At 36.5% G+C, this 18,063-nt stretch overlaps 1 protein-coding gene across 2 annotated transcripts in view; it reads left to right on the forward strand.

The window, feature by feature from the left end:
- The window catches only part of LOC126626200 (serine/threonine-protein kinase STY13-like), a 74,402-nt gene that overhangs the window by 55,740 nt on the left and 599 nt on the right, over positions 1–18,063 (forward strand). Inside the window, exons 2-6 of one of the 2 annotated variants that reach the window (XM_050295438.1) lie at positions 15,264–15,415; positions 16,292–16,413; positions 17,097–17,293; positions 17,430–17,604; positions 17,887–18,021. In XM_050295438.1, the coding sequence (XP_050151395.1) occupies positions 15,264–15,415; positions 16,292–16,413; positions 17,097–17,293; positions 17,430–17,604; positions 17,887–18,021 (781 nt within the window). Of the gene's footprint in view, positions 1–14,767; positions 15,416–16,291; positions 16,414–17,096; positions 17,294–17,429; positions 17,605–17,886; positions 18,022–18,063 lie in introns of those variants that run through there. The other variant, XM_050295436.1, reaches the window with a different exon arrangement.

Here is an 18,063-nt window from a genome sequence, read left to right on the forward strand (position 1 = left end):
TTCATATATTACATGTTGAAAACCAAGAAACTTCAAGGTAGTAAACTGAGATTAACCCTTTTATTTATTACTTTTATGTCGATGTGAATTATCGGATCACTGTGGCATGGCTATATTTGGTTATATTTAAATTATTTGTTCATCGTTTGCTGCACCGGTGTTAGTACTCGTCCGGACCAGGGCCAGTCTTTCATGTGTATGTGCACATCACACCGTACGCTCACTTTGGATCTATTATAGGTGCCAGTCCTGTCGTACAATTTGCAATAGGCAACTTCGACTTATATGCGTTGCGCATAGTGCAAGTCTTCACGTGATTGTAGTACCAAAACGTTTACTATTATTACACCTAGTCCTTTTCATTTCAGAATATCTCTGCATGAACTCGTGTGTCAACATGTGTTGATGAGCACCTGATATGATATGTTGCTTATGTGAGATTTTGTGATTATGGATGACATGCCCTTATTTACGAGATATTGTGCCGTAATGAATTCTTGAGGTTTTGCAGGCTACAGTAAGTATTTTCTTACTATATGTAGTATGTATATTTTGGAAACTATACTTATTTTACAACGAAGGGTTATTATGTTTTTGAAAAGGTTTGAAAAGGTTTTTACAAAGATTTGTTTCTAGGCCCACTTACCCTTATTTTTCGTCCCTCCAAGTTTTATCGCTGAACTTACATGTCGACAAGGATTTTTGGCAAATCTTGGTGTAGACATTCGATGGTATAATTCTCACCCTAGCTTATTGTACTATACTTATGCTCTAACATTACGTGTGAAATGAGTTCATTCCTGCTCACAGCGCACTCTAATACTGAGGCACTTTTAGGTTTAAATTTATTTATAATTCCATATCACTACACTTTATGGCTCGTCACCCTCCGGGTGTCAACCAGCACAGCTCAATTCGGAGTTCAGATGAACATTTTGGGTTGGGGTGTGTCAATTTGGTGTCAGAGCATAAGTTGGGCAGTATTACGTTCATCACATGCATGATGTAAGCATTCTCGGTTCTTGAACCTAATTTTTGAATCTTGCCACCTTGTCGACTACGAAAAACGTGTTAAGTTTTTCTTAAGTTTTGGATGAATTGGATGATTTATCGTCATCCTAGAACATTGTGTTGGTAGACGTTCCTAAATTTTAACAAAGAACCTCACTGCCAAGGAAAAATCCTGTTTTTGGATTGAGTTGATGGCTCTGACGTAGGGCGGATGTATCAGGAGTCACACATCACCAGAGATTTACAAGTCAATCCCATCATTATTCTCCTGCCATCATTATCAAATCTTGCGAGATAGGAAACCACAATTAGTTTTGATTCCTTGGCAGCATCTGATCGCACACCATCAATTAGAATTCCTACGAAGTTTACTTCGTCAGGATTTTAGAATTGGCTTGAGCGACAACCTGGTGCTAAAGTGGTATCACTCGACAAAAGAACATCTGAGGGACAATCACTTTTGGTCCCTGATAGCACTAATCTTTTCAAACACACGAACGATCATTTCGGATCTTCAGAAGGAAGATCGACATCCGTTTAAGTCCGTTCTAAAGTAGATTATTAGCAAATTCCTTTTTTTTTTCTTTTGGACGTTCCCACCAATACTAGTTTCTCGAATTTCTTTTGGTGATGTACTTGTCATTTCGATGAGCATAGGCACATGTGTACGAATTGTTATACCTACGATTAGTAGAAATCCCCGAAATAGTAAGTATGTTTCCTTAGAATTAATGAAACCACCTCATTGGACTAGTTCCTTACCAATTGTCCAAAATTATCCACCTGAGCAGGCTCTAACCTGTAATCAACCTACAGTGGCACTACTAATTAACGACATCAGCTGATATTCTGGAATGGTCAACCAGTATTCAGGCAGTATAATTTCTGATACTGGGCACATGTACTAGTATCTGGGAAGTGATACCCTTATGCCAGAACGCTGGTTTATAATTTCAGGGTAACGAATAATAACAACATATCGTAATTGTGTTAATTAGCGGTGAGACTGATAGACTAATTAATAGTGACTACTTGAGCCAAAGAAACTTAGGAGTAAGCTTTGTATTAGGACAGTAAACTTATAGTTGTTTTTACCTTATTACCTATCTAGGTAAGCATAACCTCTCTGACTAGCCACCTTTTCAATCACTTCCATAGGTAGACAATAGAATCGAGGTGTGGGTTAATTTTCCATTGTCAAAGTGAGTTGAGTATCGAGAAAACTGTGAAGACCTTTTAGTTCGCGTCGTAGTGAAAGGAAGTAGTATAGTATGTTCCGAGAACGTATATCTTTGGCATCATTTCTCCAAATTTTGCCTAGGATATCACCAAATGGTGAAGTAAAGTATGCCATCGATCCACTTTCTCATACTATACCAATTTTCCTTGTGTCTTTTTGAACAACTCCTACAATTGAGAGAACTTAGTTACATAAGCTTACCGATTGGAAATTTATCCAACCAAACACCTTACCTAGGGAACCTCAAACCTATCCGTGAAGGTGAAAGGCTGAACCATAGGATCGTACCTAGATCTTTGCAACGTAATTAGGTGACGATTAAAACGGTTAACCCATATTTCGAATTGATGGTCTACCCGACCACATTTGGAACTTGAGTTTTCTTCCATCGCTTGTTGAATTCATGGTAGTCTTACAGACGACTTTCCCACCTACTTCAGCAGTGAGATCAAACTTCCTAAATACCGACAGTCAGCTTTATACAAAATTTCTCAAATGTGTTAGTTGTCTAACTTGGTAGTTTTCTTGGGAGACGTGATATCGATAGACGATATTCTTTTCTTTTTCCCAAAAGGTTGTAGTGGAAGAAAGTTGAAATTCTCACAAGGTATTGTGAATTTCGATATATCTTTGGTCTTGACGATTTTATCAACAATTTGTTAGCGATTTTTCGGCTATAGTGTTTTTCCTCACTTATCGACCGGGGAAAGTTAATTTAGTTTGAGATGTTGAACATGAATAAAGTATCTGACAACTGAACTATTGTCTCAACTCACCATTGCTTTACACCTTTCGATGACATTGATCATTTCAAATCCCAAGATGACGTGTTCTTTAGATGTTTCGGCTGTGTAGAGGCAACTTGACGATGTATCGCTTATGTTTCCTTACGATTGGAACCGTATGAAATGAACTACCTTACTCATGACTTAGAGTCCACAATTATCACCTTTGTTGATGCACAAAATCAGTGAGGACTTTGGTACAACAAAAAGTATTAAGTTTATGACCTTCGCTAGATTGCTCCGGTCACTAGTGTGGATAAATATGTAAATGAATAGGGATAGGGAAGCAAACACAAGATGTATGTGGTTCACTCAGATTGGCTACGTCCATGGAGTAGAGGGGTTCTCATTAATACTGAAGGGTTTACACAAGTACATAGGTTAAGCTCTCATTTAGTGAGTACTAGTGAATGATTTAGTACAAATGACATTCAGAAATATTGTGGGAGAATGATCTCCTTGTATAGAAGAGAGTTTCTAGCTTTGTTTTAACATTGACACGTGTCGTGTTGTGATTGGCTTCTGATGTTGACATATGTCGCGCTATGATTGGCATTTGATGTCGGCACGTGTCGCGCTATGATTGGCCTCCTGGTTGAAGGGAAACTCTTCTGGGTCCTTGATGGTATAACTTTGACCGGTGCGCAGTAGTTTCAGGATTGGTCAAGTATAGTACAAACAACCTTCATTTGAAAACCGGATGACATTTCTCTGCGGATAAGTGTATCCAGAATCTTTATCAACCCTAGACTTCTCAAATACATCTTCAATTGAAATGAACTAGATTTTTGACATTTGTGATGGAAGAACCAAATCAACGTTTATAATTGCGCTATCGTGCATCATCTCGGTTGTGTAGGCGTAATGATTGTTTACCACAGTGAAAGACATATCTACCCTTGAACATGTCCAGCATTTTCTATCCCATTCTAGTTAGAGCTCACAAGCATCGAGTTGATGTTATTTCCGAATTATTAGGAAATTTTTCGTGTGGTTATAATCACTACCAGAAAACGTGATATCACACATACTTCTATTATATATATATGATTTCAAACCGATTATAATAGATTAAAAACAAGTCAAAATTCCAAGTTTAATGGTGGACAAAAATACAAGAAATTCACCAATAGTGAAGGTGCTACAAAAACTTAAATCTTCTCCGGACTTTTGAACCTCAACAACGACAAAGGTAAGCTTCCAAGCACCAAACCCCTTCACAGTCACAACAAAACCTAATCTTCAGGAACAAACCCAGACATTCTGCTATCCCCAAAGCCCTGCTACCCAAACTCTCGAAGCTTGTAACTCACAAATGACACCCAAGTCAGCCACATACGAAGGCCTTTTGCAACTCACAACCTTCCTTTGAACTTCTGCGACCTACAAAAGCTTCAACAACAGTCTAATCGACAACCCCTTGTCTGGAAAAACTCACGAAAAATATAAGAGCATCTTTATCTTCTTTTTCAACTCATTGTTTATTACTTTAATATTATGTTGACTAAAAGCATATCACATACACACCATTTTAATCCATTAAACACATGGGTAGGCTGATCACATTCACCTAAAACCCTATTTAATCCATACACCCACTACACCATTTATATTACTATTGTTATTATTACATGACAATTGCTTGTCACGTGGCATAGACTGATCACATCACATACCTGATTCTCACAATTATTATTTTATTTGACAAAACCAGTTCTATGACTTGTCTTCTTGTTAAATAAAATGCCAATACACAAATAAATTATTATTTTATAATTTTTACTAATGTTCTATTGATATAACAGTTTTATCATGGGACATGGCAACCGTACCACATACATTATATGGAACCAAAATTATTGATCGATAAGCCATGTGCTTATTTTGACAACTGGGCTACTAGCAAGACACCTCATTCGGCAATTCTTCTCACCTGAAGAGTTGGGGGACTTCCACTATATGCTACTACACCTTGGTACTCGGTAGTTTCGCGACTACTCAATGACTTAGATCTTTCAAGTCCCCAACCGAGAAGCTTTCCTCACTCAGGAAATTAAGGGAGCACTGTGGCAACCTAAAGGCTTCACCCAGAAAGCTTCAACATACAAGCTTTAACAAAAAAAAATTCAAAAGCTTAGTGAAGTATGCCTTAGTGTATTTAACACAATACATTGAATGAAAAAAAAACTTATTCGTTGATATCTCCGAGAAATTACAGCTATATGCATACACATGAGTCAAAACAAACAAACAGGAGTGAGTCTTCACAAAGGTTGTTCATAAGAAGCCTCAAGACTCGGTAGAGCCCCAAAAAGAGAAGGCACCAGAGAGTGATTATTTGGAGCCTCAGCACTAGGCAAACCCCAGAAATATGAGGCACCAGAGGTTGATTATTTGAAGCTTCAGTACGTGGTAATGCTCCAAAAGACTGAGGCAATAAATGCCTTTGGAACAAACCCACAAACCTTTGGTGATCACTTAAAATCTAACTCTCGGATTCCTGCAGCCGGTCAAGCTTCATCTTCATGCTCGTGGAGTAGTTATGTGCAAGCGTGTGCAACTATCTATTTTCGTGCTTGAGCCCTCTAATCTCTTGTTTGAGACTTGCCACCTCAACCGTCAATGATTCAACTTGGCGGGTTCGAGCAAGTAAGCGCTGACCCATATTGGATACAGAACCCTTGCACTGAACACTAAGAGACAAAGAATCATGAACATCCAACACATTGGACCGTTTGGAAAATATCATGTTCTCTTTGGGAGTGAGAAGATTCTTGGCCACCACCGTAGCAGTAATGTCATTCTTCATCACAGAGTCCCCAACGGTAAGAGGACCAGTAGAGGATAAGAAGGATAGGCACCATATGTTGTCTTGAGGAGACATGAATGCCTCTTCCACAACATTCAAGTCAAAACGACGGTCGAATGGGCAAGCCATTTCAGAAATGATGAAGGAAAAATAAGGTCCAATAAATCTCAAAAGTACAAAAGTAGGGGGAAATTTCTACGAGCAATAACTTTCTGAATGTACTTCCTGAACACAATTGGTACCCTAATAAAAGAAAGGGCAATAATGCTGCTTGTTCCAAAATTAAAGAGGTACCGCTCTCTGAATTTTGAGAGCTAGATTTCCCTGGATAAAACTTGTCTGCAATCTACACACATAACGTTAGCCTTCCGGATACCACGGGTAACTTTCCAAAGATCTCTGACAAAGTTAAGACACGTGAATTTTGAAGGTCCAACTACCATACTATTACCCACCAGGGTAAAGGAACAACACCACTACTTGCTAATTAGAAAATCCCTAGATGTGTCGACCTCCATCCTCCGTGGCCAAGCATACTTACGAGTATACCTAATTTTTCATCATCTCCAAGATTGCGTCTTCAACAGATTTGCTTGTTCAAAAATCGAAGAGGCAACGCTCTCTGAATTTCGAGAGCCAGATTTTCAACAGGGTTGTTTGTTCAAAAATCGAAGAAACACCATTCTCCGAACTTCGAGAGCCAAATTTCCCTGAATAAAAGTTGTCTGCAACCTTTACATGCAACATCAGCTTTTTGGATACCATGGGTAATTTTGTCAAAGATCCTTAAGAAAGTTAAAATGCGTGAATCTCGCAGCTCCCACTACATCGTTATGACTAAGAAGGGTAAAAGAACAACATTACTACTTGTTGTTGGGAAAATCCTTATATATGTCGACCTTCATCATCAATGGCCAGGCAGACCTGCAAAAATGCCCAACCCTTCCTTACATTCGAGAGGGAACTCCCAACAAAACCTTTCGAAATACTCAGCTCTTTTCCCCACCGATAATACCTCTGCAAACAAGTCACACCAAAGTAAGAGTATCTCATATCATCAGGGTCAAAAGCAAGAGTATCCAATATCATGTTTTTTCCTTATCTTTTCCTTTGCCCTTGCTCTTACATGCAAGACAAGGAGAAAGAAAACAATCAGTCGGAACCTGAAATCAAACTTCCAATTTGGAACAGATTGCCCGGAACCTTTGTCTGGTTGCTTACCTAGCATTACTCTCGAGTACTCATCCTTAACTGTTGTCAAGGTCACAAATTCCTTAGGCAAATACCTCGGAACCATTCAAATGCAAATGTTACTCACCATTTATGCTATGCAAAAGATTGAAGTAGAAGGTTCAATGATGAGCTGGAACATGTCACTACAACACAACGCCCTTCTTGCAGAACTATATAATCTAGATGGATGAGTCTAAGTCAAATCCAAACTCGGCATCGCCGCCTTATTCGAATAGCTCGATAAGCTTCAACAACTTTTTGCTGGCACTGTCGTCGAAGAGCAAAGTCTCACCATACCACATCCACTACTTTGTCAACAACAAAAGTATCACATATCATCAGGGTCGAACGTACTCTAGATTTGACGGACTTGTTTTGACCCTCAAATTCTTGAGTCAACTCGCTTCTTTGAAAGAAACCAGAAAACCCTCCAACCTAGTTCAAGAATAAGCCCGTGAAAAGTCAACAAGTACAACAAAACACGTGCCGATTCATCCGTTGCTCTTTCAAAAGCAAAAGTATCTCATATCATCTATTCTCCCTGTCATTTTCTTTGTCTTTGTTGCTGCTTGCAAAACAAGGAAAAAGAGAACAATCAACCATAACCCGAAATAAACTTCCGATCTGAGACTAATTGCTTGGAACTCTAATTGCTTACCTTGTCTGTCACCTCTTTCGGCAGATCTCCTAGCTCAGCAACTTGGGAGATTTCTACTATATGGTTTGTATAACACTTGACCAAGCCCAAAACTACAAGTAAGCTTCAAGTGAAAATGATGCATTACCTTGTGCATCAACATTAGTTAAAGATACTACTCCTGGATGAAGGACAAGTACCTCCAAAGAAGATGCCACATCTGCCTAGGGGAAAACTAAAGAGCATACCACTTTTACTTATGGGACAGAGGCAAGTGAAAATGATACCATATTTCGGTACTTAGAAGTTTCTTGATTACTCAGTGCCTTGGATCTTGTAAGTCCCCAACCAAAGAGCTTCCCCTACTCAGGAACTTAGGGGAGCACTGTTTGTACCATACTTGACCAATCCTAAAACTACTGAGCACCAGTCAGCATTATACCGTCAATGACCCACAAGAATTTCCCTACAACCATGAGGCCAATCACAACACGACACATGTCAACATTAGAGGCCAATCATAACACGACACATGTCAACATTTGAGGCCAATCACAGCACGACACGTGTCAATGTCAGAATAAAGCTAGAAACTTTCTTCTATAAAAGTAGATCATTCTCCTACAATAATCCCTAATGTTATTTGTACTATACTTCTCTTTAGAACTCACTTCTGAGGAGATTGAACCTATGTATTAGTGTAAACCCTTCACTATTAATGAGAACTCCTCCACTCCGTGGACGTAGCCAATATGGGTGAACCACATACATTTTGTGTTTGTTTCCCTATCTCTCCCTTCACATACTTATCCTTACTAGTAAACGGAGCAACCAAGCGAAGGTCACAAACTTGATATTTTCTGTTGAATCAAAGTTCTCGCTGATTTTGTGCATCAACAACTTTTATATATTATGACGTGACATGCCATGTTTAGCTTTACAAATAGACTTTTCGTACACTTTATGTTTTTAATATTATTTATGAGCATAAACTTGTGACATGACATCCTTGCGTTTTATCTGCTCATTATTACATGTTTGCACAGTGTCTCTTAGTTATTTGTATTGTCCTAGGCCAAGGACCAGTTTCACATGTAGTTCATATGCACCATTTACATTTGTTTTGGATCTAGAGTTAGGTGTCAGTTTGTCCTTTGTATTGATGTGTTAGACTCGTATGTGATGCGACTAGCGCAACTCACGTGATGTAGTACTAGAATGTAAAACCTACACACAGCCTGTTCCATTGTCTTAATACCTCTGCAATGGACTTGTATGCTTACATAAATTAATGAGCATTGATTTCTTATGATATCGATTTGAGATTTATTGTTGAGGAAACTTATTATTATACCCTACATCTTTTACAAAACTTTATTTTCATACCCACTCACCCTTATTTTTGCCCCTCCAGGATGTTAGTGGTAGAGGATTTCGTGACAACGAGGATTGTTGGCAAAAGCTGTTACGTAGGAGACTTCTCTTTTCGGTGTAAATGTCATTACTCTTATTTTACTGCAATTTATCTATGCTTTGACATCACTTGTGTGATATGGATTCAATCCCCACTCACATGCGCACTCTAAATTAGTCACTTTTAGGTTTTAATTTATTCACATTTTTCACATCATTACACTTTATGGCTTCGTCACCTTCGGATGTCCAAGTGGACATTCCCGATCGGGGTGTGTTATGATTGATTTCCAATCTGTTTTCCAATATATTTTTTAATAAAATATATAAATAAATAACCTAAATTTGCTAGTTTATTTTGTAAAAATTTTTTTTTTTAAAAAACTTAATTTAATGTACAAAAGAAGTGAGTGACAAGATGTTAGTATATAATTAAGCAAGACTAGATTTAGTAGGATTCTAGCAATGATACTTACGACCAAATTTTAGTAGGGAGAGAGAAACAAACACAAAACCTCGAGTGCCAAAGTAATTTTTTTTTAACTACTTGAACTACAAACTCCTTACATACCCCCATATAATACTTGAAAATGATATTATATTGGGGTTTATGTCTCCCACTGTTTTAATGTGACCTCAATATGAGGTGATAATTAATGAATTTCTCATGCTCTTGATTTAATTTTCTATACAACCAATCACTTTAGTACTCTGCTTAGTTACAAGCCCACTGCAAAGCTCAACATCTCCCACTATTATTAAATTTTTTCTAGTTATATAGTTTATGTATAACTAATCTGTTTTAATGTGCTAAATAATCATATGAAAAAGTGTTTATTTCCCTGTCTACCATTAGGTTTAGTTTTTCTGCAACTATTTTTATTATGCGGCAGACTCCTGATTTAGTGCATGTATTATTCATTGAGTGAAAATTAGGCTCCTAAATTATTATTATTTTTGTAAAATAAGTCACTAAATTCAACAAAATTACTTATTTCATCCCTACTATCTTATTCAAAATTATTTTATCCAGTTTTTCATCAACTTAACCCACATGATACATTCTAGAGGGTAATACCCTCATTTTCTTGCTTATACGCCACTAACGCCTAATTTACTCTCCAAAGTTAACTTCATACACAATATCTTTGAGAAAACAAAGTCCTTGGACTCATATAAAACTACCAATCGACTCTTCAAAATGTAACACATGCTAGTCATGTGACTTAAATTAACGAAAAATTAAATAGAATAGCTTAGTGTAAGGATTAAATTTTTCGTATAAATAATTTAGGGACCTAATTTTCACTCAGTCAATCATTTAAAAAGTAAATCGACAGTTCACCCTTTATTTTATATATATATATATATATATATAGTTTTGTACGTGTAACTGTAAACACCTCAGCTGCATTCCTGATTTGTAGAGAAAAATTACAGATGTCCAATATAACCCGAACACTTTATTTTCCAATTTTTTTTTGAGAAAAAAAATGATAAATGAAGCGTTTATCCTTTATTATATAAAAATGTGAAAATAATAATGAAATTCTGACACACGTTTCAGCTGTCAGCAAATTCTTCACTTATCTCTCGAATATCTACTGAGAGTCAAATATAACAACAAATAATTTTGCTTCAGTAAGATATATATATTTATAGTTAGTCTTCTATATAGTTTAAAATCTTTCTTTCTTACTATTGTTTCTCCATTACGATTTGTCTACGAGTTAAAATTAGGCACGGATCTTCTTTGTAATCCTGTACCCAAGTAGACAAACTTTTGTAGAATCAAGACATATGTAAACCTACTTTCCACTGTCCCAATGGCTGACTGTCTAAGTTGGACATTCAAAACCAGTAGTACGTACGGCAGCATGAGTGTTGAATAGTTGGGCAAATTTTGGATATGAGAGTCAAATCATATAACACGCTTAGCTTCGGGAATTTTTTTTTTTAAATTTAATGAAAAGTATTTGATACTGTTTATTTTAATAAAAAATTATATTTTTAATTTAAAAAATCAATTCTGGTACTATTCATTTATAACATATTTTTTGTCATTTTCGTTAAAACTCCAAATTTTTATGTTATTTTTATTAATTTTCCTTCTTTTCTTTTTTCAGCTAACCAATGCATGCGAAATTTGAATTATTAGTTCTTGTTATTTTTGTTAAAACTCAAAGTGCTTCCCAAACAAAGAAAACAACTTCATTCTTGCCCGAGTGATTTGAATTGGGTTATACGACAACGTATATTTGAAAAGAAAACATTAAGTTAAATATACATATATGTGTAAAATATACTTGTACGGACCAAATGGCTACAGAGTTTAATTGTTTATCAATAGCGCGGTGACGCTAAAGAGTCGATACATACTTTGGAGTCGTGGACAATGTGAGATTTTTTAGTATGATCGAAATACGGGGTGATACGTAGGATATGTGTATTAAAAAGTTAATAACTTAAAAAAATAAAATTTATCACTACTTATATAAAAATAAGAGATGTACCATTTATATTCCGATCATAATGAAAAATTTCTTGTGGACGAGGATTTAAACCAAAACTAGGGTCAACCTTCACAAATACTCCTTCCATGACGTTTGGAAACTAAATGTGACACCATTAACCACACCATTTTGGCTTTTATTTTTATTTTTATGTTATGTTTACTTATATTGATATTGATATATCTATCGATAATTCTATAAATTTACATATCGATGGATATATCGATATCAATATTCGGTTGCCTTCAACAGGAATTATAGAAATTTGCAATGGGGGAGGGGTGGGTATATCAACTCATTTAGATTTAGTCGAAATTAGAGAGAAATCTCTCCCAAAAAATCAAAAGTTCGAAATCTGCAATGAATTTGATCAAATTTTTTCCGTATCAATCTTAATCTTTGAATATTTCGACGGAACTATCAATAATTTTGTGGATATTTTAATACTGATTTGATAGCAAATCTGTGGTCATTGGAGATGCATCCACATTGGATCACTGCTGAAAATACCAAAGGCAAGAACAAAAATATATCTACAGATTATATGGTCCCTTTTGGAGATATCATCCTTCAATGTTATGTCGTAATCACTCTTTCAAGCGAAAGCTTGATATTATTGAGGATCTAAGGTTGGTAAATCTCTGCTTTTTATATCAGAAATCTGCCAGACCACACCGTCCATGTTATATATGCCTCACAAAATTAGCGTTGCTACAAGCTTCTAGATATGCTACAATCACAATTTTTTTTTTGTCAAATAGTAGATTTATTAGATTAGAGTATTTTCAAAGAAGACGTCAAACTCAAAATATTAAATTCAATTTGATGGCTGACTTGATAATTTGACATATTGTCAAAATTTTACTTCCACCCGATATGCCAAATTTTATAGCTTTATTTATGTTTTTTTTAACAAAAATAATAAAGTTGGGTTGTTGTTGGTTAATAATAAAATAATACTTAAATATGCTAGCATTTAAGGTAAGGTAAGTGGAATGTCTTTGGAAATAGCAAAAACTATATTTGAAGGTACTGTCAATTTTGACATCACTCTATCCATGTCAACTTAGCCTTATTTTCCATGTCAGCTTTGATATTTCAGTTAGAGTAAATGGTACGTCATTTGTTACTAATGTATGTCTATATGGCATTTTTGACATCTCCTTTGGAGATGACCTTAGATGTTAGATTAAAGAGTCGGCATGGTTCAAACTCACGTCATGGTGTAAGGTAAACACTCATCTCCACCACTATAATAAAATGCCACTGCGATGCAAGGACAACATGATTATACAAAACTAAATATTTAGTTATTTGAGCCTTCCGTTCTGCAGTTCAGTGGCACTCACCTTCTCTTAGATAGGATATTATAAGTTGAATTCCATGAATTATGAGTCTAAAATTTAATTATGACCAATACATTGTGTGGTTTAACTTAAAGTTTCGTTCTCCAATGCCATTCAATTATAAACATTAAAAAAAAAATTAATTCTTTGCAACCTAATGGGCTGGGCTGAGTCAATCTACTGACATCCAATCCATAACTAGTGCTGCTCTGTTACTATGTCAACCCTAAAGCCCGGCAAGGTCTACAATGAGGCCCAGTCCCACTTAGTAGAACGGCAAGCCACAGCCCATTGTGGAGGCTATCAATTTAGACAAGACAAAATTCACTTAGTCTGGAATTTTTTTCGTAATTATAAAAATTTAATTTTTTATTGTGATTATTTTAGGTTTCTTTTAATATATGCATTTTACCAAAAATGTTGTATCAGATTAATTTAAGAAGTCATATTTCTACACTATTTTTGTTTTAACAACAAAATAATAAGAAATAACAAAGCTCCTTATAAACACATAAACAAATCACTTGTTAAGTGGCACTTAATTTTCACTTTGTTGAAAGATGTTCTTAATTCAAACCTCATAAACCACTATTGTTAATTCAAGAACAAAATCGAGACCTCCCATGTATTGTATTTTTGTGTCATCTAATCCACTCGTAAAAGGAAAAGCCGCATACGATCCATCCTACGCAAGTACACCCTTCCCATTTAGGACACGGTTCTAATCATGTTTGGTCTTTAGCTTTTGGATTAGTACCAATTGGTGATGGTGGTGGCCCAACTTCAATGAGTTCCTGAACACGTAACCACTCTGAATCCAACTTCTCTACGTTTTTTGGATTTTGATATTTGTGATCTTCCAAAGCGAAAGCGTCTAACGAATGAGAGATTTTTCAGTTTATCGTGATATCATGTGTCATAATATAAGTAAATAGATACTTGAAAAGGAAAAAAATTCAACCACTTACATTGTGATACTTGATATACCAGACCGTGTTCCGACACATCAAAAAAATTTCTCCAAACAAACAAGTAGACGACGCCTAATTGGAAAAATCAATTTGAATACAAAAGATGAACAAGCAGGTTGGTTCGAAATCGCCAATAGAAACTTTCACCTTCAGTTTTATTATGTTTCTTTTTTGGTGATGACCTTATAAACTTTATGTTAATTGATCACATCACGGATTCATACGTTCACATAATTTAAATTATGAAATATTAATATTTTAGTTATTTTTAGCCTCCTTCTGAATTCTAATCCAAATTTTCTAGCATTCTCAAGAAAAAATAACATGTATCATTTTAAATTGCGATGTAACATATGTCATTTTAAGTCGTTACATCAAACAAGCTTCTAATATCATTACTAATTCATAACAAAACAAAATTGGTGTTGATAATGTGTATGTTCTCTTAAACTCAAGTTTGAAATTCTTACTCAATAGATTAGAGCATTTTTTTTTAAAAAAAAACAAGCAATATAAAAAGAGGAAAAAACGCAAGCCCAAACTTGAATCACAAACTCTGCAAATATAGCGGGTCGTGGCCACGATTTTTTTTTTTTTTTTAACAAATGATATTATATACACTAAAGGAATTGGGTAGTAAACTCCTTCCAATGAGATAGCGATAATGTAATTCAAATTTATCTTTGATGAGTATCGAACCTATGACTGTAGTACAAAGGGCAAGACTTTTGTTAACTTATCAACAAAAATAAAAATAAATAGGTGTAAATAAAAAGATAGGAGTTGGGAGAGAGGAAGGGGAGGTTGGGACCTGGGGGAGGAGACCAGAGTGGGTCAGAAGACTCAGAAGCACACGTTGATTGTAGGCAACACCATGTGCTCACATGTCACATGCCACTCTTCTTATTCATTCATTTCATTTCTTACCCCCTCCCCTCCCCTTTGCTCTCCTTCCTCCTCCTCGACAGCCCCCCTCTCTCTCTCATAGTCACAGTCAATACTCATCATTTCCTAGTCAAAACACAAAACAAAACGGACCCCAACTCGTTCAATTTCTGAGCTTCTGAGGGTGAAAAAACCAGAATCTGAAGCAAGAAAAAAAATGAAGGAAAGCTCAGATGGGTTTGTGAGGGCAGATCAGATTGATCTGAAGAGCTTGGATGAGCAGCTGGAAAGGCATCTCAACAGGGTCTTGACTTTGGAGAAGAACAAGATCATGAGAGACCCTGAAACCAATTCCAACAGCATCCACCTCACCACTACCTCCAACTCCAATTCAACCGCTACCACAACCCCCACGACCACCACCTCCACTTCCTCCATGACCCTCTCCATCCCCAGGCGCCACCGCCAGGAGTGGGAGATCGACCCCTCCAAGCTCCTCATCAAGTCTGTCATTGCTCGTGGCACCTTCGGCACCGTCCACCGTGGCATCTACGACGGTCAAGATGTCGCCGGTAATCCCCTCCTGTCATTTTAGCTCATCTTTCATTTGGGTCCTTTAGAAGTTGTCAAGTTCCTCACTTTTGTGACTTTCTCCCCAAAAATTCAGTCTTTTTCTTTCAATTTTCGATACCCCTTTCTTACAATGTTATCTTTTTGTTGTATTTATTTTCTGCAGTGTATTATGGATGTTTTTAGCAAAACCCATTTGGTTTTTTACTTTACTTTAATTGAATTTTGGGAGATAATTGAAGATCTTAGTTAATTTCCACTTTGGGTTTTCTACTGTAAAATGTAGTTTAAACACAAAAGTAAGGTTGATTATGGTGTTGTCTTGCAATTATTCACTTTGTTTAGTCAGTTTAAATGTTGGATTAGTTGAACTTTGTGGTTGATCTTGCAAGTCACTACAAGTTTCTTACTTTATAGTTTATATACATTTAGGTATTATATACATATGTGTGTGGCAAAATTCCAAATGCACATATTCAATGGACTGCAATGAAGGTTGCCGATTGTCCACTGTAATTGTACTTTTATGGAGTCCGTGACTCTTACACGGGTTTGTGTTGAATTTTCTGTTGAGAGCAACTTGGATAATGTTGCTGTATTCCTGACTTTCATGTGAGTTCCCCACCTGTTAGTTGAAACTTATTCCAACAACTAAATAGGAAAAATGTTCATCCATACATATTTATGTTAGCGAAACTCCTTATTTGTCAACACATTATTGTAGTTGCTGTTGTCATCATCTTCTAATCCAACCAAATTATGACCTTTTCGATTCTTTGTATTCTTCTCTTCCTTTTTTTGTTTAGTTGGTTCATGATGATACACAATCGGGTTGCAAATTTTACCCTTATAATGACGGCTCCATTTTTTAATGCCAGTTAAATTGCTTGACTGGGGTGAAGAGGGTCACAGGACAGACTCCGAGATTGCTTCTCTAAGGGCAGCTTTTACTCAAGAAGTTGCTGTCTGGCATAAACTAGATCATCCTAATGTTACTAAGGTAACTTTCCACCTCTCCTTTTTAAGAATTTTCGGAAGTGTCATTTGGATTTGATTGATTCTTCTAACATTTATGAATATCAAAACCCGAATGTGTTTGTTTTAAGAAAACCTCTAGCATATGCAACACTAAGGACATTCACTATGTCACTTCACTAGGGTTGGTTCTTCTGCGGTTATCCATAGGGCGTCCACTGACCATGCAAAGGTTTCTAACTTCCTAGTTATACAATTGTTCTCTAGTCAGCATCACATTATCCTCCTTGATTTATCACGGCCTAAGGTTGCAACCGTACCTGAGACAGTTGCCTTCCTTTTCTTTGGTATCCTTCAGTTGCATCTCTCGCCACCTGAGTGAGGTAGAAGCATTAGTTTTTGTATCATGAATTTTCAGAATTTACTTAGCAATATCAGGTAGCAAATAAGTTAAGCGATGACTTTTTAAATATCTGCACAGTAGTGAACACATGCTACATTTTCTTTTGTCCAGACGTCATACATACGACAATTTTCTATGCTATTTAACAGGCCAAAACTTTAATGCCGCTTCAGTACATTAAATGCGCGCATAAAATATTTGTGATTATCTTTTGATTTCCAGAAATATGATACACATTGCAATTGCTTTCTAGTATTTTTATTATAGATTGAACCTCGCTAATCTTCTGGTCTGTTGATGTCCAGTTTATTGGGGCGACAATGGGTTCATCAGATCTACAAATACAGACAGAAAATGGTCAAATTGGTATGCCAACAAATATCTGTTGTGTCGTTGTGGAATATCTTCCTGGGGGTGCTCTAAAATCGTACCTCATAAAGAATAGGAGAAGGAAGTTAGCTTTTAAAGTCGTTGTCCAGCTGGCACTAGATCTTGCTAGAGGGTATCCCTTTTCAGTTCTTATGCTACTATTAATTTCCTTTTTCTTAGAGCATTGTAATTTAGTAGATAAAGAGTGAGCTTCAGGCTGCGTTATTGTCAAGCCAAGCACTTAGACTTACTTGTGCTGTATTTCATAGGTTGAGCTACCTACACTCACAGAAGATTGTCCACAGAGATGTAAAGACAGAGAACATGCTTCTGGACAAGACTCGTGCGGTCAAGATTGCTGATTTTGGTGTTGCTCGTGTTGAAGCTTCAAATCCCAATGACATGACTGGGGAGACTGGCACACTAGGTTACATGGCTCCTGAGGTATTTGGTCTACTTTCGTTGCTAAAATTATTCTGGCTACGACTTCACCACCTTACCAGCTACGTTTCTTGAATCTTAGGGAGTCGGTATTCACATGTGTATGCGCATGTAGTTTTAATACGATTCTCTTATTGCATGAAAATGAAACTCTGGCATTTCCAAACCCTGTTTCGCTTGACATAACGGGGGCAGTTTTGCTAATATTTATGCTGAGATAGGAAGCATACAATAAAAGAATTGTTTACTGGATGCTTAATGACTTGCCATATGGATGGGTGACAGGTCCTCAATGGCAACCCGTATAACAGGAAATGTGATGTGTACAGTTTCGGCATCTGTTTATGGGAAATATATTGCTGTGATATGCCATATCCTGACCTTAGTTTCTCGGAAGTGACTTCAGCTGTGGTTCGCCAGGTTAACCATTCTCCTATCTCAACCATACGCCCAAGTTGTCAT

The sequence above is a fragment of the Malus sylvestris genome, chromosome 6 (assembly GCF_916048215.2).
Source record: "Malus sylvestris chromosome 6, drMalSylv7.2, whole genome shotgun sequence".
NCBI classification, from domain to species: domain Eukaryota; kingdom Viridiplantae; phylum Streptophyta; class Magnoliopsida; order Rosales; family Rosaceae; genus Malus; species Malus sylvestris.